General features: G+C 40.4%; 1 protein-coding gene across 1 annotated transcript; it reads left to right on the top strand.

Moving 5' to 3' along the window:
* Window positions 1-6557: 6557 nt before the first annotated feature.
* Window positions 6558-11431, top strand: pfdn4 (prefoldin subunit 4). The gene is made up of 4 exons (XM_017694259.2): window positions 6558-6661; window positions 7839-7946; window positions 8072-8212; window positions 11022-11431. The coding sequence occupies exons 1-4, from the start codon at window positions 6635-6637 to the stop codon at window positions 11151-11153; spliced, it is 408 nt and encodes a 135-aa protein (XP_017549748.1). The 5' UTR covers window positions 6558-6634; the 3' UTR covers window positions 11154-11431.
* Window positions 11432-25791: the final 14360 nt, after the last annotated feature.

Raw genomic sequence — 25791 nt, 5'->3', positions numbered from 1 at the left:
AAAATGTCTCTCAATGTTTGACTTTTTATGAGGTTGAAGTTGCTTCTCATCCTCCAGCTTCTCGTTTGAATTGTCCCGTTCCACCTTAAATGGTGCGTGAGGCGTCCGTTTGTCCTGCTGTGCCATTTAAATTGGAATTCGAATGAGAAGCAGAAGAAAGAAAAGTGACTTAAATTTCGCGAGTTGCTGCAGATTAAACGTGTAAGCAAAGCAATGATTTCTAAATGTAAATAAATCCATTCATCTCCAGATTATCGATGTTCGTCTTCTCTCTCTTTGACGTTTCGTTATCTCCGCTGCTGTGTGTCCAGCAGTCTGCACGCCAGTCCTCAGTGTTAAAGGGTGAATTAGCAGTTATGCATTTACTCCAGCATTTAAGACCAATTGTTGAGAAAACTGTGTTAGAACTGTGTGTTATAACGATTTTACAGCAAAGGGGGATTATTATGTTATTTTACCTAGAAATCTAGTCGGCTGTGGAGCCACAGCAGCTCTGCAGCAGTGAAGAGATTATTCAGCCCCAATTCTCAAACAGGGCCAGGGTCACTGATGAAGATTTTTGAGGCTAAAGTGTTGCTGAAGTTTAATAAAGACTCTGAACGTGAGTGTCTGTACAAACACCGATCAGGCATAACATTATGACCACCCCTTGTTTCTATGCTCATTGTCCATTTTATCAGCTCCACTTTCTTTATAGGTGCACTTTATAGTTCTAAAACTACAGACTGTAGTTCATCTGTTTCTCTGATACTTTGTTAGCCTCCTTTTATCCTGTTCTTCAGTGGTCAGGACCACCATGGACCCTCACAGAGCAGGTGCTATTTGGGTGGTGGATCATTCTCAGCACTGCAGTGACACTGACGTGTTGTTGGTGTGTTACTGTGTGCTGAGCTGGTATGAGTGGATCAGACAGCAGTGCTACTGGAGTTTTTAAACACTGTGTCCACTCACTGTCCACTCTATTAGACGCACCTGCGCTGTCGGTTCAACCTGGAGACGGCATCTCTTGCTGTACAGTATGAGCTAATAATCCTCTAGTCCTTCATCACAGGTCACAGGACGCTGTCCATCACAGGTCATTCAGTCTGCTGTTGACTGAATATTTTTTTGATGGTGGACTATTCTCAGTCCAGCAGCGGCTCTGAGGTGTTTAAAAACTCCAGCAGCCCTACTGAGTCTGATCCACTCAGACCAGCACAACACACACATGATCCACCACCCAAATAGTACCTGCTCTCCATGGGGGTCCTGATCACTGAAGAACAGGGTAAAAGCGGGCTAACCAAGTATGCAGAGAAACAGATGGACTACAGTCTATAATTGTAGAACTACAAGGTGCACCTATATAGTAAGTGGAGTGGATAAAATGGACAAAAAGTGTAGAAAGAAGGAGGTGATCATAATGTCATTACTGACCGGTGTATATTGCTGAAATGTTTAATTTGGTGCAGTTTCATTTCAACACTTGACAAAGTTTTGCACAAAATTTTGCACAATTTTTGTTAGGAAAAACCTGGAATGATTGACTTTGCCTTTAGTCAAAGTTTTTGTTGGATATCACGCCTTTGGGTGTGTAAGTTTGGATGTTTGTTAAACTTTTTGGTGATCTTTTTGTATATTGGCAGCTATTCAATTGTGTGTTTCTTTATGGCTCAGGATTAAATGCAGTGTCTTGTTCACACCGTCAGTTGGGCCTGTTTGGTGTATCAGGTGGAGAGTCACAAACCTGACAATCACGCCTTGGAAGTAGTTAAAAAGTAATGCACTACTTTTTAAAAAGTACCTAAAAGTAGCCACTGCTTTTTCTGGAAAAGTAGCTACATTGTAGCTAGCTACAAATTTTGGGAAAGTAGCTACAAAGTAGCTAACTACTAATTTTTAGTACCTATCCCAACCCTGGGCAGCATGGTGGCACGTGGTTAGCACTGTAGCCTCACAGCAAGAAAGGCCTGGGTTCAATTTCCCGGCTGGGTGACCAGGGTCCTTTCTGGCCTGTTTCTAACTTACCGTTTATATCAAAGATCTTAGAAAAAGCTGTGGCCCAACAACTTAGTTCATATCTACACAAGAACCATATATATGAAAAATTTCAATCTGGATTCAGGCCACACCACAGCACTGAGACGGCTCTAGTTAAGATGATCTTCTTCTTGCCTCTGATCAAGGCTACATATCTCTCTTAGTGCTACTTGACCTTAGCGCGGCTTTCGATACAATAGACCACAACATTCTCTTAGAAAGGTTAGAAAACATGGTTGGAGTCACAGGGACGGTCCTATCATGGTTCAGATCTTACCTATCAGAACGTTATCCGTTTGTTAGGGTAAACAATTTATCTTCCAATTATTCAAAAGTAAGATTTGGAATTCCGCAGGGGTCTATATTAGGACCATTACTATTTACACTATACATGTTACCGTTTGGCACAGTTATAAGTAACCATGGCGTAAACTTTCATTGTTATGCAGACGATACTCAACTGTACAGCCAAGCCTGATGACCAATACAGGTTAAAGAAAATGGAGGACTGTGTAAAAGATGTGAAAGATTGGATGTGGATGGAGGTTCTCCTTCTGGGTCCAAAATTAGCAAGAAGTAAATTACCAGATTTAATTTAAATCTCTCCGACTTTCCAGCCACAAACAGGGTTGCCAAACTGTTTCAGAGTGCTCTCGTGTCTGTGTGTCCTTCTGGTTCTCTCCTTTTAGTTAAGCTGTCATAGTCAGACCTGCCGGAGTCATTTCCACACTCTGTAAATGTTTACATTCCCTGTTTATGTACAAACAGACAGAATAAAACTAATTCCTTCTCCCTGCGTTTTTTCCGAGTATACAATCACCCATATGTCCAGCTGGACACTGAAGGACGACCGACTGCCGAGCCCTCCTGCTACCCACTTCAGACCAGCTGCCCATGCCCCAGCTGCCACCACCTGCCTTGGACTAGCTGCCCACCCTACACTGATGTTCTCATAGACTCCCAGCTATTCCTACTACCAATATTACTGCTATTAATATTAGTAGTATAATCACTTGTAGGTAGTTTGACCAGACAAGGATTTATTTACAAATAAATTTGATTTGACTTGAATTCTAATTGAAGCTAATGTGTTCCATCCATCCATTTTCTAAGCCGCTTCTCCGTCAGGGTCGCGGGGGTGGGAGGGGGGGTGCTGGAGCCTATCCCAGCAGGCATCCCCTGCGACCCTGAGAGAGAAGCGGCTCTGAAATGTGTATCCCAACTCTGAACATAGTGAAGTTTTCCTTTCTTTTTTTTTTTTTTGCATAGAGTCTTCAAGGTGAAGCTGTAGAGGTAGAAAATTCCATCATTGTGGTGCACATCTGCTAAAAGCACAAGCCCCCATTGATGAGAGATGGAAGTGTGGAGCATGGGATAGCCTAACAGAGGAAAAGCATAATGTTCTTGGTATGAGATATGAGGGGTTTAAGCCTTGAAGTGCCTTAAATGTAAGTATTTATATCTTGAAATCAATTCTTTATTTTATAAGAAGCTGTGAAGATCACAGAAGCATGGCAATGAGTACAGGTCATGATATCAAGAAAGAATGGGAAAATAATAAAGTTAATATGTTGAAATATTAACTATATCATCTTTGTACTGTTATCAAAAGGATTTGCAAATCATTGCTGTCTGGTTTTGTTTACATTTTTCCCTACTGCTCCAATTTTTTGGAATTACGTACGTACTCAAGAGTGCAAACCCATAAAAATTTTACTTAAGTACATGTTCTTGAGCACATTACTATCCACTTCTGTTTTTTTACTGTGGGCCTTTATGCTTTCTAGGGATAAATAGGTGGGCCTTGAGATTGAGAACCCCTGTTATAACTTTTCAACTCAAGTGGTTTGAAATTAAGTGTGGTATGAAAATTTTGCAAACGATTCTTTAGACTCATTTTGCTGCTACTGCAGATCCAGTTCATGGATTAAACATTTCCCCATTCTCAGAATATTTCCTCATTCTCGTGTTTACCCTGCACAGACAGCCTTCCTTTTTGATATTTTTGTGCCATGTCCAAATCTGCTGTCCAGTTGTTGCATTTTTATTGAATTTCGTTATTCAATCATTTGAGAGAGAAATGGCTGTTATTAGACGAAATGATGTCAATTTTTTGGGACATCCTGTACTCTCCTTATACTTAGTCCAACGACCACATAAATAAAGAACCCTCACTGTTACTCATGAACAATCAGAAAAGCCAGCAAGTTGAAATATGGAATATAGCTGTTTGTTACCAGATTCACTTTCAATTCATTGTGTGATGATGACCAGGCAAAACCCTAGAAAATCCTGAATAGTCCCTAAATTGCCTTTGTGCGGTCAGCTGTTGGTGAGGGTTAGGCTAATAATGTGCTAATACATGCAGGCCACAGTCACAGTGTCACATTGTAAACATACACACTGGAGGCGGATGAGAAATTCCTCTGTGGTCACCCTCTGATCGCTGCCATCGCGAAAGGAATTTTTCAGACACGCAAGGCATGGAAAACCTCAGATAGCCACCAGACTTAGTGATCTTACTTCATTTTTACATTAACGTTAGTTTTTTAAAAAAATATTTCATATTTTCTGTGCACATTGGGCTGGTAATGGGTTCAATATATGTTTGTTATTTGAGTAAATCTAAATCAACAGTGAAATGATTACAAACAGAGTGCAAGTAATGTGGCAATATTTGCCTATGGGCGCAGTAAGCTTACCGCTTACTAAGTGCAAGTTTACTAAAGAGACACTTACAAACAAGATGTTCAAAATATACAGATATAAAATGCATTCTCAAGGCTTAGCAGTCTACTTTGTGTATTGGTTTATGAGATTAATAGGTTTTAAATTTGTTTTCTATGCAAGACCCGATATATATATATATATATAAAACATTATATAAAATGATTTCAAACTGTTGTTTTAGAATAGAAAAAAGTATTAAGTAGCAATTAAATATTTATACCTAAAATATGTATAATGGGTATGTTATTATCTATTTAAGCTACATTAACTGAGATAGTAATAAGTTAAATATATATAAAATCTAATAAAATAAAAAAGCTTTCCTTTGGGAGGTGGCTGTGCTAAACCCTACATTTGAACTTAAAATAATACTTTTAATATTTTTAAATAAAATGTTTGTGAGCCTTATTTTAACCACACCCCTGCATTTTAGAGCAGGAAGTGATATGGATACATGGTGAGCAGTTAGATCCCACTGTTAAATGTGTCCCAAAGTCTGAAGATCAATCTGTAACATTGAATTCTCTGCACTGAAGTAAACTTTTTGTATTTTAATGAAGAAAATATGATTTTATTTGCGTACTTCTAGCTGTGTTCACTAGTTGTGTAGTGAATAGAGTGCTTATCATAGCTAAAATTTTCACCACTGAAACATTTGCTAAAGTTTCAGTTCTGTCATGACTGTTTTGTTAGTAATGAAAAGGAAAGTTCAATCTTTTGTTGTAATAAATAAAACATAATTAAGGTATAGGGTCACGCAAAGCAATAGGATTTTGGTTTAAAGTCCAAGTCAGTTGAAGTCTGAAATGTGCTTTGAACAAATTCAGTAGAATTGTCCATAGAAATGAAATGTTATGTTTGTTTTCTCAGTGGATGATGGGTGGGGTTGGGGTATCTTTCTGGCAAGCCAAATCAAACATCCTCACAGGCCAACTTTGGCGGGCTTGGTACACTCGTAGTTTAAAGGGTCTTATAAAGTACCAAAAAAGGTTATTTGACTTGGACCAGTAGTGGAACCCTTTTGGTGCTAGAACCATTTTTAAAGAACCAAATACAATGGTCTCCATTTGAGAAGAAGAAAAAAATTATTGAAACATTCAAATGATTCTTTGAGCTCCATGGTGTTCTCTCTCTCTCTCTCTCTCTCTCTCTCTCTCTCTCTCTCTCTCTCTCTCTCTCTCTCTCATAAATGCACATACATGCATATAATTCCGTCCACGTCCACTAGATGCCACTAGATGTCAGTAGTTCTGCACTCAGCCCACAGAGACGAACTAAATCTATGTATTTGCAATCGTACAGGAGCATTTAAGACTGAAATGCCCCTTATATCTACAGGTTGGTGCTACAGGTTTAAGTGTTCATTTGTAACTATTTATAAAAAGTCCTACTGTAATTCGTTACAGCAGCACAGACCTTCGCTCTGGATAGTGGAAGTTCAATTCACAGTCACCGAACCGATTCTTTTAAACCATCCATAAAACGATTCGTTGTTTCACGAGTCAGATTAGCTTTATTCTCAACTTCTCCAACTCGCTGATGTTCCGCTGAGGGAGTCTGATGTGCTTAATTCTACTCACTAATGGAGCCAGGCTGGAGGGTGTTTTACAAGACAGGATTTCTCGGTTGGCCGGATAAAAGAAACCCCAAACAAGTCTGTCAAAATAGGAGACGACGATTAGGCTAAAAAGAAAAAGTCCTAAACTCTTGCCTCAAGTTATCGCCTTGTTCGTAATATCTTAAAATCTGAAATCTTATCGAATTTATTCTTTTAAAAAAAGTTTGATGCGTCTGTCCGTGAGTCGGTTCGCTCAATTTACTAAAACGAATCGGTTCAAAAGAACGATTCACTCGTGCTTCGACGGCGCTCCCCTTCCGTTTCAAGATGGCAGCCACCACGAAGAAGTCTGTTGTAAGTGTTTTTATTCTGAGCCTCCGGTTATTTTGAGACACGTGGTCCGGGTTTTATTAGTATTCAGTCTTAGGTTTTCAGATCGCACTGGTGTTGTTTTGACCGTGACCGTGCACAAATGCCTAAGGTCGACCCGTCGTTAATTCGGCTTCGTGCTGTAGAGCTAACCGGCTAACAGAGCGGAGTGCAGGGCTGCGGGATGACTGGCCGAATTAATCAGTTATCTGACTCCTGCATGTTAACACACGCCCTTTAAACGCATTCAGCGCATTATTATTCCTGTTACTATGTAAATACGTGGATATTTAAGAAAGCCCGACTATGTATCCTTTATCACTGGTGTTGTGCAGATGTGTAACGTTGTCTTAACGTTATAAGGTCTGAACCCCCGAGCTACACATTAAAAAAGATGGTTCTTCAGGTTTTAATGTTAATCGGAGCCATAAGTTCCGTATAGAACGACTGCGTGCGTAAATCGTTCTTCAGACTGATGCAGTGGGTGTTTTATATGGCTTTAATTTAAGTGATACTTTTTTAATCCCACAAACGGGGAAAGTCCACCTCACTTGCCCGGAGCGGTGGGCAACCCTATCCGCAGCACCTGGGGAGCAATTGGGGGTTAGGTGTCTTGCTCAAGGACACCTCAGTCATGGACTGTCAGCACTGGGGATCGAACAGGCAACCTTCCGGTCACAGGCCCAGTTTCCTGACCTCCGGCCCACGACTGCCCCAAATAGAACAATTTTTTAAAAATAGCACCAAAAGGTCTTCTGCTTTTGTTACAATGTCAAGCTTGTAACTGTAGAAGAACCTTCCTGCTCTGAAATAGAACCCTTTTCAAAAAGGTTCTATATTAGAACCATATACAACACATTCTCCATTGATCAGAAAAAAGTTACTCATAAAACCCAAAACAGGCTCAGCCTTATTGTCTTTTATTCACAGTAGTTGTGATGTGGGCGTGAAGGCTTCGTGTGGATGTTTGCTGGCATTTTATACTGGTTAATAAGTAGATTACCTGCTACAAAAGTAGTAAAAGTAGAACAATTCTACCTTGTCAGCTTCCTAGTTATGTTGAGAGTTTGGTGTTAAACTGATAAACATGCAAAAACAAGTTTTTGCAGGCCATACAGTCCATATATGGAAACTAAACAGCAAGGTTTTGTCTGCACTTTAGGCTGTTGAAGATGTCAATGTCACCTTTGAAGACCAGCAGAAGATTAATAAGTTTGCAAGGAACACAAATCGGATGACGGAGCTGAAAGATGAAATAGAAGCCAAAAAAGTGAGGGCACTGACACATTTTGTTGTTGACTGACACATTCACTGATGTACTTGTTGCTTGTTTTGTGTGAGTAGTCTACACTGATCAATCACGGCATTTTTATTAATTCTATTTTTCACTCTCAGAAATCCCTCCAGAACTTAGAAGATGCTAGCGATGACCTTATGATGTGTGAGGACGATGATCTTCGAATCCCATATCAGATTGGAGACGTCTTCATCAGTCACTCACAAGAGGAAACGCAAGAGATGCTAGAGGCTGCAAAGGTGAACAAATAGCCTGTAAATCTCTTGAAATTTCCTCTCACCACTGATGTAATCGATCAGCCATAACATGTTTGGTGTCTGACATTTGCTTCACTAGTTCTGCACTACTTTGTCCATTTCCTAGATAAGTTTGTGTTTACATGCACACTTATTTGTACAGTTATTATCTGATCTATTTTGTTTTTCTACATCTGTGCGTGTGCAGAAGCAGGACCAGATAGACTTTAAACTTAACCATAAACTGTAGTCTTAATTCAATGCTTAATTCAATCAAAACTGCAAGTAGACAATAAATGTCAGCATTATGTGTGATTTGGAACCATAAACAAGTATTTACTCCCAAGCATTTACCAGTAAATTAGTCCACATTAAAAAGAATTGTGGCAAAAAGTTTGATATTTTTTCTTCACTTGCTGCTTCTTCGGTGTGTCTGTCAGACTACAAAGCTATGGTAGGGTTGCTTACATGCTTACACCCACGTAGACCCAGAGTTTTTCTTATTGCCAAAACCTGAACCTCTGCAGTTCACAGATTATGTACCTGTAAACATATTGGCACACAGTCTCAGAAACTACAACCCCAATTCCAATGAAGTTGGGATGCTAGGTAAAACATAAATAAAAACAGAATACGATGATTTGCAAATCCTTTTCAACCTATATTCAACTGAATACACTACAAAAAATAGATATTTAATGTTCAAACAGATGAACTTTGTTTTTTTGCAAAAACACTCATTTTGAATTTGATGCCTGCAACACGTTCAAAGGAATGCTCGAAAAACCCCTGTTTGGAACATTCCACAGGTGAACAGGTTAACTGGAAACAGGTGAGTGTCATGATTGGGTATAAAGGGAGCATCCCTGAAAGGCTCAGTCATAAGCAAGGATGGGGTGAGGTTCACCAATTTGTGAACAACTGCGTGAGCAAATAGTCCAACAGTTTAAGAACAACGTTTCTCGACGTGCAATTGCAAGGAATCTAGGGATTTCATCATCAACAGTCCATAATATCATCAAAAGCTTCAGATAATCTGGAGAAATCTCTGCAAGTAAGCGGCAAGGCAGAAAACCAACATTGAATGCCGGTGACCTTCGATCCCTCAGGCGGCACGGCATTAAAAACCGACATCATTCTGTAATGGATATTACCACATGGGCTCAGGAACACTTCAGAAAACCACTGTCAGTGAACACAGTTCGTCGCTCCATCTACAAGTGCAAGTTAAAACTCTACCATGCAAAGTGAAAGCCATATATCAACAACACCCAGAAACACCGCCGGCTTCTCTGGGCCTGAGCTCATCTGAGATGGACTGACGCAAAGTGGAAAAGTGTCCTGTGGTCTGACGAGTCCACATTTCACATTGTTTTTGGAAATCATGGACGTCGTGTCCTCTGGGCCAAAGAGGAAAAGGACCGTCCGGATTGTTATCAGTGCAAAGTTCAAAAGCCAGCATCTCTGATGGTCTGGGGGTGTGTTAGTGCCCATGGCATGGGTAACTTGCACATCTGTGAAGGCACCATTAATGCTGACAGGTACATACAGGTTTTAGAGCAACATATACCATCCAAGCAACGTCTTTTTCAGGGACGTCCTGCTTATTTCAGCAAGACAATGCCAAGCCACATTCGGCATGTTTTACAACAGCGTGGCTTCGTAGTAAAAGAGTGTGGGTACTAGACTGGCCTGCCTGCAGTCCAGACCTGTCTCCCATTGAAAATGGGAGGCACATTATGAAGCGCAAAATACGATAACGGAGACCCCGGACTGTTGAGCAACTGAAGTTGTACATCAAGCAAGAATGGGAAAGAATTCCACCTACAAAGCTTTAACAATTAGTGTCCTCAGTTCAAAAATGCTTATTGAGTGTTGTTAAAAGGAAAGGTGATGTAACACAGTGGTAAACATGCCCCTGTCCTAGCTTCTTTGGAACGTGTTGCAGGCATCAAATTCAAAATGAGTGAATATTTGCAAAAAACTAAGTTTATCCGTTTGAACATTAAATATCTTGTCTTTTAGTTTATTCAATTCAATATAAGTTGAAAAGGATTTGAAAATCATCATATTCTGTTTTTATTTATGTTTTACACAACGTCCCAACCTCATTGGAATTGGGGTTATACATTAGCATGTCTATTTGAAATTATTTAACTATGCAGTTTGTAGCAGGTGGTATATTAGTAAGCACCTACCTGGGAAAACGCAGCTATCCCGTGACATGGGAAAACGCAGCTATCCCGTGACATGGGAAAACGCAGCTATCCCGTGACATGGGAAAACGCAGCTATCCCGTGACATGGGATAACGCAGCTATCCCGTGACATGGGAAAACGCAGCTATCCCGTGACATGGCTTATCCAATGGCTTAGGAACAACTTAGTGACCACCTGTGACACAATTGCAATGTCCTAGCAACACCTTAGCAGCCACCTGGGATTCCATAGCAATGGCTTAGCAACATCTCAGCTACCACCTGGGATTTCATAGGAATGGCTTTGTCAAGTGAACTTAATTAATTTAATTTAATGTTGTTGTGTAGGCAACAAGTAGGCATGTTTCCAACAGACGTAGCGATGGTTATGTTTTTCTTTATGGATTGAGTGCCCCTTAGAAAGCAAACTTTAGATACCAGTCTTGGCTCACTGACTACATTTTGTGGTAATGGGAAATAATGTGAACTTTTTTGCCAGGGAAAGTCATTTAGACCTATTATTTTAATCTGTGTTTTAATTATGAAGAAGAGTACTTGACTACTGACAGATATCTGGGTGAAGCAATTTTATGTTTTGTAATATAATGTCCACAGGAAGGTCTGAAGGAGGAAATCAAAGGTCTGGAGAGTCGGGTGGCATCAATACAGGAAGTGCTTGGAGATCTAAAGGTCCAGTTGTATGCAAAGTTTGGGAACAACATTAATCTGGAAGCTGATGAGAGCTGAGCCCTTCAGTGAACAGACTGCATTTTACAAACTGACAACAACAACAACGTGATTACCCAGTTCTCTATATGGAGCTTACAAGCAGACCTTTTCCCCATTTTGCAGCACTAATGATGATTGTTTCTGGTTTTTTTTTGTGTGTGCCATTATGTTTCTGTAGTATTGGAAACCATTGGAGGTGGATTTGTCAGTTGAAAGGAAGAGTCTGTGGCAAGGGCATAGGGAAGCAAAGCGGATAAGAGGCCTTTGCTAATATTTAAATAAAAGGCATAAACAGGTTTGTTGTTCTGTCTGTTTTTGTTTGCTACTGTTTATGGTGTTCATCATTTGGTTGGCTTAATTTGGGTCTGTTCTTTTCAGAGGTTTGCTTTCTTGATTATCTAAAAACAAAAAAATGAAGGGCTATTTCTCTAAAATTGTAATCCACTGAAACAAAGTATAGTCCTTTCATGCTCTTTAAAGGCTAATGTGCTGTTACTCATGTTGCAGTATTCGGTAGTGCAACATTAATGCCCTCATTCCTCATCAGTTTCACAGAATTCAGTTTTATATCTCTTCTGTGTTTCATTCTTCAGTGTTTTCCCACTATGATGCCCAGCACACATTACACAAATACACCATACGACCATTGGGAATGTCTGCGGTGTTACCTAACCCTCACATCACCTAATCCTCCCGTCATTGATCTGAAGTGTAGTAAAAACAACAAAGCCTAGTATGTAACAACTAAAATCATAAAATAAAAAATGTATGCAATTATATCTTTATTCACACTTTTCTTCAAATTTCTGTTTCTTCAAAAGTCATTTTTGTTGTTTTGGCAGTAATTGTAATGATGATTTAGACAGATGTCTGCCATAAGATATTCAGCTTCTTAGCCTTGTAATTTTCAAAAGTTCTTTCCTCCTTCAAGAAACATCATCAGAAGGGAATTTTTCTAGTCTGTAAACTGGATATTTTCACTGGAGACTACTGCAGTGCTCCTGAAGGATGCAAGTAAGCATGTTTTTACAACAGATGTAATGGTTCCATTTTTCAGTGTGAGCAGAGTGTCTCTTTAAGCAGAGAGAAAATTGTTTTTGCCTTAATTTTGCTCTTGTTAAATAACATTCTCGAGTTGTTGTTGTTGTTATTAAGCCTATTTTATGCAGAAAGAAATTACTATAACCAAGCCAAAAGTCCATTTTTTTGTCATGAATTACTATTTTGTGCAAGCAAGCATTGGAATAAACCTCAGACTTCAGGAGTCTCATATTGTTATTCTCAACAAACAACTGTCTCTGGCATCAAAGATAAGCAGTTTGAAATCCTGCCTGAATGTTTGGAAATTGCTGCCCTGTTTTTTAATATAAAAATGCGCTGCACTAGAGAAACTTACCAAGATATTGTTCATAGAGGTGATGATAGAGGTGATGAACCAGACATCTGAAGAGTTTCATGCCTCAGTTATTGCATGAACTGTTTATAAATATGCAGCCTAATGTCTGAGACATTGTTTTATGATAGCTCTGGGATAAGCTTTTGGCCTAATTTTTTTTTTTTTTTTTTTAAATCCATTCATGGCAGAGAGGTTCAGGTTGTTAAACGGCAAAATAGCATATACAGTATCTCACAAAAGTGAGTACACCCCTCACATTTCTGCAAATATTTTATTATATCTTTTCATGGGACAACAGAAGAAATGAAACTTGGATATAACTTAAAGTAGTCAGTGTGCAGCTTGTATAGCAGTATAGATTTACTGTTCTCTGAAAAGAACTCAACACATAGCCATTAATGTCTAAATAGCTGGCAACACAAGCGAATACACCTCACAGTGAACATGTCCAAATTGTGCTCAAAGTGTCAATATTCTGTGTGACCACCATTATTATCTAGCACTACCTTAACCCACTTGGGCATGGAATTCACCAGAGATGCACAGGTTGCTACTGGAATCCTCTTCCACTCCTCCATGATGACATCACGGCGCTGGTGGATGTTAGACACCTTGCGCTCCTCCTCCTTCCGCTTGAGGATGACCCACAGGTGTTCAATTGGGTTCAGGTCTGGAGATATACTTGGCCAGTCCATCACCTTTACCTTCAGCTTCCTCAGCAAGGCAGTTGTCATCTTGGAGGTGTGTTTGGATTTGTTATCATGTTGGAAAATTGCCATGTGGCACAGTTTCCGAAGGGAGGGGATCATGTTCTGCTTCAGAATGTCACAGTACATGTTGGAATTCATGTTTCAATGAACCGCAGCTCCTCAGTGCCGGCAGCACTCATGCAGCCCCAGGCCATGGTGCTACCACCACCATGCTTGACTGTATGCACGAGACAGCTGTTTTGGTACCACGGCGCCACCGCACATGCTGGACACAATCTGAGCCAAAGAAGTTTATCTCGTCAGACCACAGGACATGATTCCAGTAATCCATGTTCTTGGACTGCTTGTCTTCAGCAAACTGTTTTCGGGCTTTCTTGGGCATCAGCTTCAGAAGAGGCTTCCTTCGGGGACGACGGCCATGCAGACTGAGTGAGACAAACCAACCCAGAAATACACAAACAGCCAGATCACTGTAAAACCTGCTATTAGCTCTCTGCTTTAGCCTTCATGTGGCAACAAAAGGGTTAGGTTCAAATCTTTACTAAAGCAGACACTATAAAACTACAACATACAAAGTAAAGAATGTTAACTAAGTGTTTGTTCAATACGCCGTGTTTAAGCTAAAATTTGTGAATGGGCACCAGCAACTTTCTTGCTGCATGTTGACCGGTTGCATCTGGAAATCTGAATCAGATTTGAAATCCCATTCAAATGTGACTTCAATCAGATTTCAAATAGCTGTTGCTGATCACATGCAGAACATCTCTACTGCTTAGATCATGCTGAAAAATCTGATTTGAGATTCCTGTCTGAAAAAAGTCTGTTTACATCTCAACCACTGAATTATGCAAAAATCAACGGAGCACCAATTTAACCAGTGTAAGGTCCTTTGTGAAACAACTGCTCGGGTGCATTTGATGAAAGATGCATCTTCTGAGGATGTATTTTCATGAGTTTAATGTTGATTTTGCATTTGAGACCTAAACATCAAGCCAGACCTTCTTTTTGATCCTGTGCGTGTGATGTTAATACATAAAGACATACGAAGAAGCCCTTGAAATCAGACCTGGCACTTATGACTTTGTAAAGCCTGAAATAGTCATTTAAAAGTGACTCGCATAAACACCTCATTTTATGCGTGTTTCTCCTGACTCAGTAATGCAATTTTAACAGCAGATTGCACTTTCAGAGTGCAGCATTAGTATGCAGATGCTGGCATCTAGACTGCTAGGAGGCATGCACCAAGGGGGTCCAAGAAGGAAGACAGTTACACCCTAAGTGAAAAGTCATGCTCAAGTGATCATAGGAGTTGTCCAGTGTAAGTTTCCCAGGTGTGCATTATTTGCATCCACCTCCTTGTTTGTCTTCTCTTGGGTCTCCAATTGTAGCTTGGGGCTTTAAATGCCAAGAAGCTAAAGAATTAAGTCTTTTTTCCCCATCACTCTACAGCTAAAGAAGAAAAAGAAATCTAACAGCCTGTAGGGAACCTTTTGACACTCTGAAACCTGACACAAAAATATGCTCTTGTGACTTCATGTGCTGATGAATGTATATATTAATCAAGCACTAGACACGTATTGAAGTGCGACCATAACACAGCAGTTGTCTGTGAAGATCACATCTGAAAAAAAAAATCTCAGCCACAAAGCGCACGAATGAATAATATGAGGGAGGCAACTTATACAGTAATCTATAATTCAGTGTTTGGGATCTCGCGAACCCATGAGATTCTGCATTAGCTAGTCACAGAAAGGTTATATCTTTTTCAGTAACCAAGGGAGCCAAGCAGATAGGCTTCAAACAGCAGTACAATAGTAACATTCACATTGTCCCCATGGAACAAAAGTATATCTAACATCGCAGCACAGGAGAAGCCAAGGAGCAGTGTGCAGACAAAGACGTAGTAGGAGTTCCAAGTGTAAACTGAAGCTAAGATCATTCATTAACAAGTTTTGGGCCATATTAAAAATGAGGAAACCCATGATGAGTATGGATTCTACATGAAACAGGACTGCCATTCATATGCAATCCTTGAATAAGTAATTATTTGATATTACCAGCTCTTCACAATATATTATACCCAGAAGAATCCTGACTTAGTGTGGGCCTCTTAATTAGAAAAGAGAGATTGACTCTCTTGGGCCTGCAGCTAATTTGCTGAGCTAATGGCAGCTGACAACAGTGTGGTCTCTGCCACACAATGGAAAAAAAGTCTTGTAATTAATTTACAAATGTATGTCTGATCTCATTAGGTGGACTATCATAGTTTAATTTAGCTTGTGTGTGTGTGCTGACCAGACCAGCTGAACATGATCTTCACTGCATTACATACTAATACTATGTAGACTATGTAGAGCAGGTTCATTGTGAAGTTGATTTACATATCAGTTTCTCCTCTCACTGTTGAGATAAAATTCTACTGTGGATGAACTGGCAGGAAGGATTTGGCGTTTCATTGTGTATGGCTGAGTATTCAATCCATTGCAGGGCACACATACTTAGGGGCAGTTTACCATGTTCTGGTGGCCTGACTGCATGTCTGTGGATTGTGGGAGGAAACCCACAGACACAGGAGGAACATGCTAGCTCCACACAGAAAGGATCCTGCTCACCTGACCAGGGAATTGAACCCAGGCCCTTCTTGCTATAAGGGGACAATACTACTCACTACACCTTCAGTATCATTGGCAAACAATTATCACACATTTGTTTCACATTGCATGAAGTTGGAGTTGATCTCAGATAGTCTTGCTGTGGTTTCTGGCACTGAACTACATACATTTATCTAAAAATTGACAAAAGTATAAGAAAAATTCAAGCTCCACAATGAAAAAAGTTGGGACAGTACATAGAATGCAAATAAAAACAGAAAGCATGATATGTAAGTCTACTTGTCTATTTGAACAAGTACAGTACAAAAACAACTTATGTAATGTTATACCTTGTCAGCTTCTTTGTTTTTTTGTAAATATATGCTCATTCTGAAATCTATGACTCTAATATGGTGCAAAAATGTTGAGACAGGCACAGTTTCACTAGAAACATTGTGAAATGTTCAAAAAACATGTAAAACAAGTCATGCTAGGGTATAAAAGCAGGCTCCACAAAATAATTATGAGGGAGAATGGGTTGCTACATTGCCAAAAATGCATCAGGTGAAAATCAGTAGTTAAAAATAACCTCATTCAGTGAGCAACTGTAAGGATTTAAGGTATTTCAGTACATAATAACAGCAAAAGATTAGGAATCTGGATTAATCTGTGTGTGTAAACAACATCTGTTAAAGAAGTTAAGACTGGGCTATGTACAGTGGAAGCCATATAACAGTGTCAAAAACACTGCTGACCTCACCGGGCTTGAGCTGATCTGAAATGGACTGATACACAGTGGAAACGTATATTGTGGACTGATGAGCCAACCTTTCAGATTCTTTATAGAAATAATGTATGTAGTGTTAAATATTGAATGCTTTTGCTTTATTTACATTCTTACTGTGATTCTAGTTTTTCATCTTAAAGCATAATATTTTAGTGTTGTACTTTGATACATGAATAATTGAATCAACATAAATTATACATTCTGTAAAACTCAGATGACAAATTCATGCAAGATTCAGTATTGGGCAAGATTCCCCTTTTAACAGAGTTATGTAAAAACAAAATTGAATGTTGTTCCAGTTAATACCTCCTAATCATTTGTAGGTTTATGCATCACTGTCCTGTATATGCTAAAGAGATTAGCAGTATTCATAGATATTGTTTGAGTTAGAAGTAAATGTACATTGTTCCTGAGGCGGGCTTCTTCCCCCATTTTATCATAAGCAATACAGTATCAAGAGCAACATAATGTCACTGTCCAATAAAAAACATGTGTCTTCAAAATAGTAACTTTACAGGAGAGCGCAAAATCTTTCTTTACTTTCAATGAAAGTTAATTGAAGTTTTTATTCTAAGCAATTTTTGATAATTTCTATTGGTCCAATCATCATGAAATTTTCACACAATGTAAAGGACAGTTGAGCTCAAATGTTGCTGAAAAGCAGAGGTAGACAGTAACCAAGTAAATGTAATTCATTACTGTACTTAAGTAGTTTTTTGTGTATCTGTACTTTACTTAAGTATTTCCATTTTGGGCGACTTTTTACTTTCACTCCACTACATTTCAGAGTCTAATATCTGACTTTTTCCTCCACTACATTTTGAGAAATCTGTCATTCCTTTTGGTTTTTGTGTGTATAAAAACGTAACATGTCAAAACAAAAGAAGTGGAAAGCAAGAACACCAATCAGGGCACAGTGGTCACTTTGTTCTGAGCTTGTTTTGACCTGTTGGTCATACCAACATCAGTGCAGCAGCGTAAAGATTTGGGAGCACAAACGTCACCTATATGATGAACTAACCTAACTTTGTGTAAATAGACCACAATATAGAAATATGTACACATATGCAGTCGTGACTGTTTCTTTTTTTCTCAATTCATACAAACACTTTCATTTTATAGTAAATTAGTTTGGGCTGGTCTATGTTTATGAACAGAGATCTACAGATAAATACAGTAAAAGAAAACTTATTTGTGAACCTGAGTTTTTATTCAACTTGTAACTAAGTTACAAAATAATCTTAAACTGAAACTTTGCTTGTTTGTAAAAGTGATTTCAGAGCCACTCGGTTCTCCCTGATGGAAACTTTTTGCCTTCGGTGTTTTGTACTTATGATCATTTTAATAGATGTCAGCGTCACTAATTAATGACTATTAAAATACTGGTTTACCAAGAGAGACACTGGAGGATTTTCACTTAAAATGATTTCATGAAGTGAGTCTTGTTTTAAAAATGATAACAGGACATCAGAGCCAGAATTACTCTTTTAGTACTTTTACTTTTGATACTTAAGTACATTTGAAGGCAAATACTTTTGTGCTTTTACTCAAGTTGAGGTCTAGAGTAAGGACTTCTACTTTTACTGGAATAATATTTTACCTTTGGTATCTCAACTTTAACTCAAGTGCATGATTTTTGTGCTTCATCCACCTCTACTGAAAAGTAAAAATCGCAGAAAATGGAGATCAATGTTTACCATAGGAAAGCGATGCTAAGCAAGTCTGTGTGGGACACTTAACAACTTACATGGTTTTAGACAAATGATGCTTTGTGATACTTTAATCAAGCAGTTTGCTTAGTGCTCATTGCTGGGCTATAAGAAGTAAAATTTGCACACCAAACAAAAAGGGACAAATTACAATTGAGAAAGTGTGTAAACAGCAGTAGTTGTTAGCCAGCTTCCACTTCAGGTGTACTTATGTGAATGTCACATTATCTGATCTCAACTGTATTCAATCCATACCATCATTATCCTAATTGCAAAGACAAGAAAAGAAAAAACTTCACCAAAGGGAACAGCAGAGCCAAAGAGAAGAATTCCAGTTCGGATTCAGGTTTTCTAAACACACACTGCATCATCAAACACGTCCTCGCAGTCCCTTGCTGGAAGGAGAAGTGTGGCAGCGGAAGAGCGCGCAGGCCTAATTAAACTGTGCCTGCGAGTGTGGCCTGCTTGAGCTAATGAAATATCAGATAAATAAATGGAGTTTGAAGTTCTGGCGGCCAACCTCGGGAGAGATCGAGATCGCAATTAACAAGTTCCCATGCCCCGTGGGCATCCTGCTGCGGAGCGCTCAGCCGCCAGATTAAGAGCAGCCCCACCCACCCTGGCTCCCCTTTATATGCAGCTTGTTAAAGTCTGGCTCCAAGGAGCTCAGGGAAATAAGTACACTTATTTCCCACATGGCCTGCCCGCCTTCTTTCCTTTTCCCTTTCTATATGTATGTATGTCTGTCTGTCTCTTTCTCCTTGTGTTTTAATCATTCAATATGCAGTGGATCATGCTCAGGCCAGTAAACATGTATAGTCTACATAAACAAAGTGTCCTGTGGCCGTTTAGCATTGGATAATTGAGCATGGCTTGAAAGGAGAATGTGCTGTGTGTCTTGCTGTATAAACAAGCCAGTGAGGTAAACAACACACTAAATTTAACTGCGACTGCAGTACAGTACAGTATACACAGATGAGCCACAACATTATGACATCTTACCTACTATGCTGTTGGTTGTAGACCACCAAAACATCTCTGACCTGCCAAAGCATGGACTCTATAAGATCTCTGAAGATGCTCTGTGATAACTGGCAGCAAGATTTTAGCAGCAGATACTTTAAGTCCTGTAATTACGAGGTAGAGTCACCATGAATTGGACTTGTTATTCTAACACATCTCATGGATGTTTGATCATGATCATGAACTCCTCGTAATGTTCCTCAAACCATGTAGGAGTAATCTGTGGAATGTGGCAGGGGTGTCATCCTGCTAAAAGAGGCCACTCCCATCATTACATTTTACATCTATGGCATTTGGCAGACGCTCTTATGCAGAGTGACTTATAATTTGATCATACACAGGTAGGCAAAGGTGGTGTTAGGAGTCTTGCCCAAGAAATCTTATTGATATAGTGTAGGGTGCTTGCCCTGGCAAGGGACTGAACCCCAGTCTACAGTGTAGAAGACAGAGGTGTTAACCACTACACCAACCAACAGGGAATACCATTGCCATTAAGGGACGAACCTAGTCTGCAACAATGTTTAGGTAGGTGGCGTGTGTCAAATAAGATGTCCACATGAATGCTTATACCCAGGGTTTCCCAGCAGAACTTTGCCCAGAGCATGTTGCCCATCACCACTTCTGATCCCATAAGATTTCCCATTTTGTTCCCAACCAGTCATCCATAATGATTTGGCCCTTGTAAGAGTCAAAGTCACTCAGGTCTCCACTGATTTCTCCAGCATCCAACACATCAATCGTGAGAATTGACTGTTTGCTTACTGTGTAATATATCCCAGAACTGTTGTTACAAGATAATCAGTGTTATTGGGTTCATTCGTAATGTTTTGGCTCATCAGTATATGTTTCACTTCTGTTATGAATTTTATTGATCCTATAGGTTGATACTAAAAGTTGCTGGCTCATCTCTCTTTCTCATTTCTTTCTGGAGTTTTAATCATTAGCCACACAGTGATTCATGCAATGATTCAGGCCAGTGTAACATAATGTATGACAGCAAAGCTAAACTGTCCTCTGGATGTTTGCCATGGGACATTTGAGCAGGGCTTTAATAGAGAATAGATTAAAATACATTCAGATTTAACTTCTTCTGCAATACAGTGCACTCACTATCTGCAAAGAGGTGAACAATTACAGGAAAAACCTGAATAAATGAGTGGGGAAACATAATGAGTGCAGATGCTTACAGACAAGTGTCCTGCATGATACAATTAAGCAATTAACATCCTACTATACTCTATGAGATATGTTGAGCAGGCCCAGTTGACCTCGGTTGTGGGTCAAAATGGCAAGAGGGAAAGATCTAAATGACTTCGAACCAGGGTTCATTATTGAGGAATGGATGACAGGAGCTTCAGGAACAAAGACTGCTCAACTGGCTAGTGTTTCATTAGGAACTGTGACTAAAGTGATATCCGCATCAAATCTACTGAAAAGACATCAGTGTAAAACAAGACTGGAAGTTATGCTTGGAAGTGCACATTCAGTGACAGTGTTGCTTGTGCATTATTGCAATTTATAAGGACAAACAGAAGAGCTACTGTTCCTCAGATAACTGAGAATGTCATGGAGGGCATTTTGCAGGCATGGTTTGGGTCACCCTAGAGACATTGTCAGCCAATATAAAGTTATTCTCACTAATCACATTCATCATATGATGAAGAATTTCTGTCCTGACAGGTGGAGCATTTTCCAGTATAACACAGCCCCTGTCCACAATGCACGGGGGGGCACTGAATGTTTTGATGACAATGAAAACGTAAATATGCTACGGCCTTCGTAGTCACCAGGTCTCTATGCAATTGAACACCTATGAAGCTTTTCTTACTGCTTGTGATCGCCACTTTATTTAGGGTTTTCCTTAATTTTGTCATCCGTGTCTACTTCAATGCAGCATTTTAGCCAGGTGCAATTTTATTCATCCAGACTAATTATGCAGTTCTTAAAACATATACACATCATGTAGTCACACAATTTGTCAACTTTAAGATGTTCCCACTGTAACACTAAAAAACTGAACACTTCAAAACTCACTTCAAAAAAACACTTCAAAACTCTTCAAAACTCTCACTTCGGCACTGAAAAAGAAAGCATTTACTTTTCTTGCACAAATGAACATGTCCCATAAGATGATTCAGCATTCTAACATCTATTGAACCACTGCTGTGTGGTAGCTGTTGTACATTTTACTTTTTCTCATGCTTGGTGCAGTCCCTCCCTTGTGCCTGCCATGGGGGTATGACAAGGAACCTTCTGGCTCTACTGGCTCCCTTCCACAGACGAAAAGTCAGTGTCCCACTTGGATGCAACAGAAACTAATGAATAGTCCACTATATCATATCTTTCACTAGTTTTTTACATCTGGTATTCTGTCTATGTCTAAACCAGCCATTAGGGGTGTACTTTGTGAACTTCTGGTGCCGGTCCCAAGCCCGGATAAATGGTGAGGGTTGCGTCAGGAAGGGCATCCGGCGTAAAACTTGTGCCAAAACTATCATGCGGATCACAAATATGATTGCCATACCGGATCGGTCGAGGCCCGGGTTAACAACGACCGGGAAGAACACAGGGTGACATACAAGAGTGGAGGGAGGTGCACACAGGTGGATTATATCCTTAGCAGGAGATGCCACCTAAAGGAGATTGGAGATTGTAAAGTGGTACCAGGGGAAAGTGTAGCAAGGCTGCATAGGGTGTTTGTCTGTAGAATGAGATTACAAACAAAGAAGAGGAAGAGAGTGAAGACAGAGCCAAAGATTAGATGGTGGAAGCTGAAGGAGGAGGATGGTTGCAGGCAGTTCAGGGAAAAATTGCAACAGGCACTTGGGGGCAGTGAGGAGCAACCTGAGGACTGGGAAACTACAGCTAAGGTGGTGAGAGAAACTGGCAAAAATGTGTTGGGTGTTTCGTCTGGTCAGAGGAAAGAAGACAAGGAAAGTTGGTGGTGGAATGAGGAAGTCCAGGAGAGCATTCAGAAGAAGAAGGCAGCTAAGAAAAAGTGGGGTAACCAGAGAGATGAAGGAAGTAGGCATGAATACTGTGAGGCTAGTCGCATAGCAAAAAGAATGGTGGCAAAGGCAAAGGCTCAGGCCTACGATGAGCTGTATGAGAGGCCGGACAGTAAAGGAGGAGTAAAGGACTTGTATCGTTTGGCTAAACAGAGAGATAGAGCTGGAAAGGATGTACAGCAGGTTAGGCTGATAAAAGATAGAGAGGGAAATGTACTAGTGAGTGAACAGAGAGTGTTGAGTAGATGGAAGGAGTACTTTGAAGAACTAATGAATGAGGAAAACGAGAGAGAGAGGAGGACAACGGGGGGAGAGATAGTGGATCAGGAAGTGCAGAGAATTAGTAAGGTGGAAGTGAGGGCAGCTTTAAAAAGGATGAAGAATGGAAAGGCAGTTGGTCCAGATGACATACCTGTGGAGGTATGGAGATGTTTAGGAGAGAAGGCAGTGGACTTTTTAATCAGGTTGTTTAACAAAATCCTGGAGAGTGAGAGGATGCATGATGAGTGGAGAAGCAGTGTACTGGTCCCCATTTTAAAGAACAAGGGTGATGTGCAGAGCTGCAGTAACTACAGAGATATGAAGTTGATGAGCCACACCATGAAGGTATGGGAAAGAGTTGTTGAAGCAAGGCTAAGGCGAGAGGTTCAGATCAGTGAGCCGCTGTTTGGTTTCATGCCCAGAAAGAGAACCACAGATGCAAGTTTTGCGTTGAGAGTGTTGGTAGAGAAGTACAGAGAAGGTCAGAAGGAGCTACATTGTGTCTTTGTGGATCTAGAGAAGGCATATGATAGGGTGCCAAGAGAGGAACTGTGGTACTGTATGAGGAAGTCAGGTGTAGCTGAAAAGTATGTTAGGGTGGTGCAGGACATGTATGAGGATAGTAAGACTGTGGTGAGGTGTGCAGTTGGAGTGACAAGTGGTTTCAAGGTGAAAGTAGGGTTACATCAGGGATCAGCTTTCAGCCCCTTCTTGTTTGCAATGGTGATGGAAAGGTTGACAGATGAGGTCAGACAGGAGGCTCCATGGACCATGATGTTTGTAGATGACATTGTAATCTGTGGTGAGAGTAGAGAGCAGGTGGAAGAGAATCTGGAGAGGTGGAGGTTTGCACTGGAGAGGAGAGGAATGAAGGTCAGTAGAGACAAGACGGAATACATGTGTGTGAATGAGAGGGAGGCAGGTGGAAAGGTGAAGATGGGTCAACCATCCAGAGCAATGGACAGTGTAGAAAAGAGGTGAAGAAGAGGGTGCAGGCAGGATGGAGTGGGTGGAGACGGCTGTCAGGGCTGATGTGTGACAGAAGGATAGCAGCAAGAGTGAAAGGGAAGGTTTACAAGACAGTAGTGCATCCTGCTATGATGTATGGTTTGGAGACTATGGCTCTGTCTAAAAGACAGGAGGCTGAGCTGGAGGTGGCGGAGATGAAGATGCTGAGATTTTCGTTGGGAGTGACAAGGATGGACAAGATTAGAAATGAGCAGATCAGAGGGACAGTAAAGGTGGAGCAGTTTGGAATTAAAGCCAGAGAGGCCAGGTTGAGATGGTTTGGACATGTGTTGAGGAGGAATAGTGGATATATTGGTCAAAGAATGTTGGAGATGGAGCTGCCGGGCAGAAGGAGAAGCGGTAGACCTCAGAGAAGGTTATGGATGTAGTGAAGGTGGACATGGAGATGGTTGGTGTAAAAGGAGAGGAGGCAGTGGATAGGGCAAGATGGAGGTAGATGATCCGCTGTGGTGACCCCTAAAGGGAGCAGCCGAAAGAAGAAGAAGATTCTGTCTATGTCTGGCACAGCCAGTGTTATGCGAAATCTTTGAGAGACTTTAATGATCTGAGTGCACACTGTAACTTGTAAACTTCTACTTCTTATCACCAAAGGAGGATGTGTTCTCCTAATGAGTCTTGATTCACTTCTTCATTCTCCTAGGGCAGTTTTCCTGCCACAGTTTCTTGGACCCAGCTTGGGCCAAGATCTCTGTAAAGCTGATTTGTGGCAATGTCTATTGTAAATATTGCCACACAAATAACACTGAACTGAAATATATTTATTTCATGACATGCATAACTCTTATTGTAGTATTCTGATGATGTCACAAAATCATGCTGCCACCATTTTGGCAGGTCACGTTTGTTTGGCAGCATAGTTGTGATGTATTATTAGACAACAAGCCCTAAGCAATCCAGCAAAAAAAACTGCTTATCCTCCTGGGTCACGGAGGGTGCTGGAGCCTATCCCAATTGTCATGCTTACTGCAGAAGGCAGTAAACACCCTGGATAGGTCGTCAGTCCATCATAGGACAAACATGCTGACATATTCACTCACACATACATTCACACCTAGGGATGATTTTGCATGTCCAATTTGCCTGACTGCCTGTCTTTGGACTGTGGTAGGAAGCCCACTCAGACACAGGGAGAACATGGACCCCGTACAGAAATTCTATTTGATTTGTTTCTGTAGTGATAACAATTGAAAACAGTGTTACTTGGCTACAACCCAAACTGCATACCATCACATGGTATTATTAGAAGTGCACTCATCAGTGTAGTAGGTAAAAGGTAAAAGTGTGTGGTTTATGATGCAGCATTAGATCAGCCAGTGAGATGCCTTCAGCAGTCCAGCAGTTCAAGTGACTGATCAAAGATTTGCTGTGCCGCTTGTTAGCTGGCCAATAAATAAGAACCCAATTCCTGCTGTGTTGATTAATTGACAGTTTTGGTAGCCATGGTGTGGTGAATAACTTTTTTCAGGGAAGGTCTTGTGTTTTCAATGGAAAAATGTGTGCTATGCTGCTATTTGATAGAGATATCAGCCTATATAACCCAAACAAACCATCCAAGGGGAGGTATTCATTTACAAAATGCCTTTTTGACAGCAGGGGTCATTAAACATTTGAAAATAATTTACAGCTGTGACTCATAACAGCCTTGTCCACCAGTTTTCTCAGGTTTGAAAAGTGAAATATACTGCTCAAAAAAATAAAGGGAACACTTAAACAACACAATATAACTCCAAGTAAATCAAACTTCTGTGAAATCAAAACTGTCCACTTAGGAAGCAACACTGATTGACAATCAATTTCACAGCTGTTCTGCAAATGGAACAGACAACAGGTGGACATTATTGGCAATTAGCAAGACACACTCAATAAAGGAGTGGTTCTGCAGGTGGGGACCACAGACCACTTCTCAGTACCGATGCTTTCTGGCTGATGTTTTGGTCACTTTTGAATGTTGGTGGTGCTTTCACACTCGTGGTAGCAGGAGACGGACTCTACAACCCACACAAGTGGCTCAGGTAGTGCAGCTCATCCAGGATGGCACATCAATGCGAGCTGTGGCAAGAAGGTATGCTGTGTCTGTCAGCGTAGTGTCCAGAGGCTGGAGGCGCTATCAGGAGACAGGCCAGTACACCAGGAGACGTGGAG

Source organism: Pygocentrus nattereri, chromosome 9 (assembly GCF_015220715.1).
Source record: "Pygocentrus nattereri isolate fPygNat1 chromosome 9, fPygNat1.pri, whole genome shotgun sequence".
NCBI lineage: Eukaryota > Metazoa > Chordata > Actinopteri > Characiformes > Serrasalmidae > Pygocentrus > Pygocentrus nattereri.
This window is presented reverse-complemented; position numbering and strand designations above follow the sequence as displayed.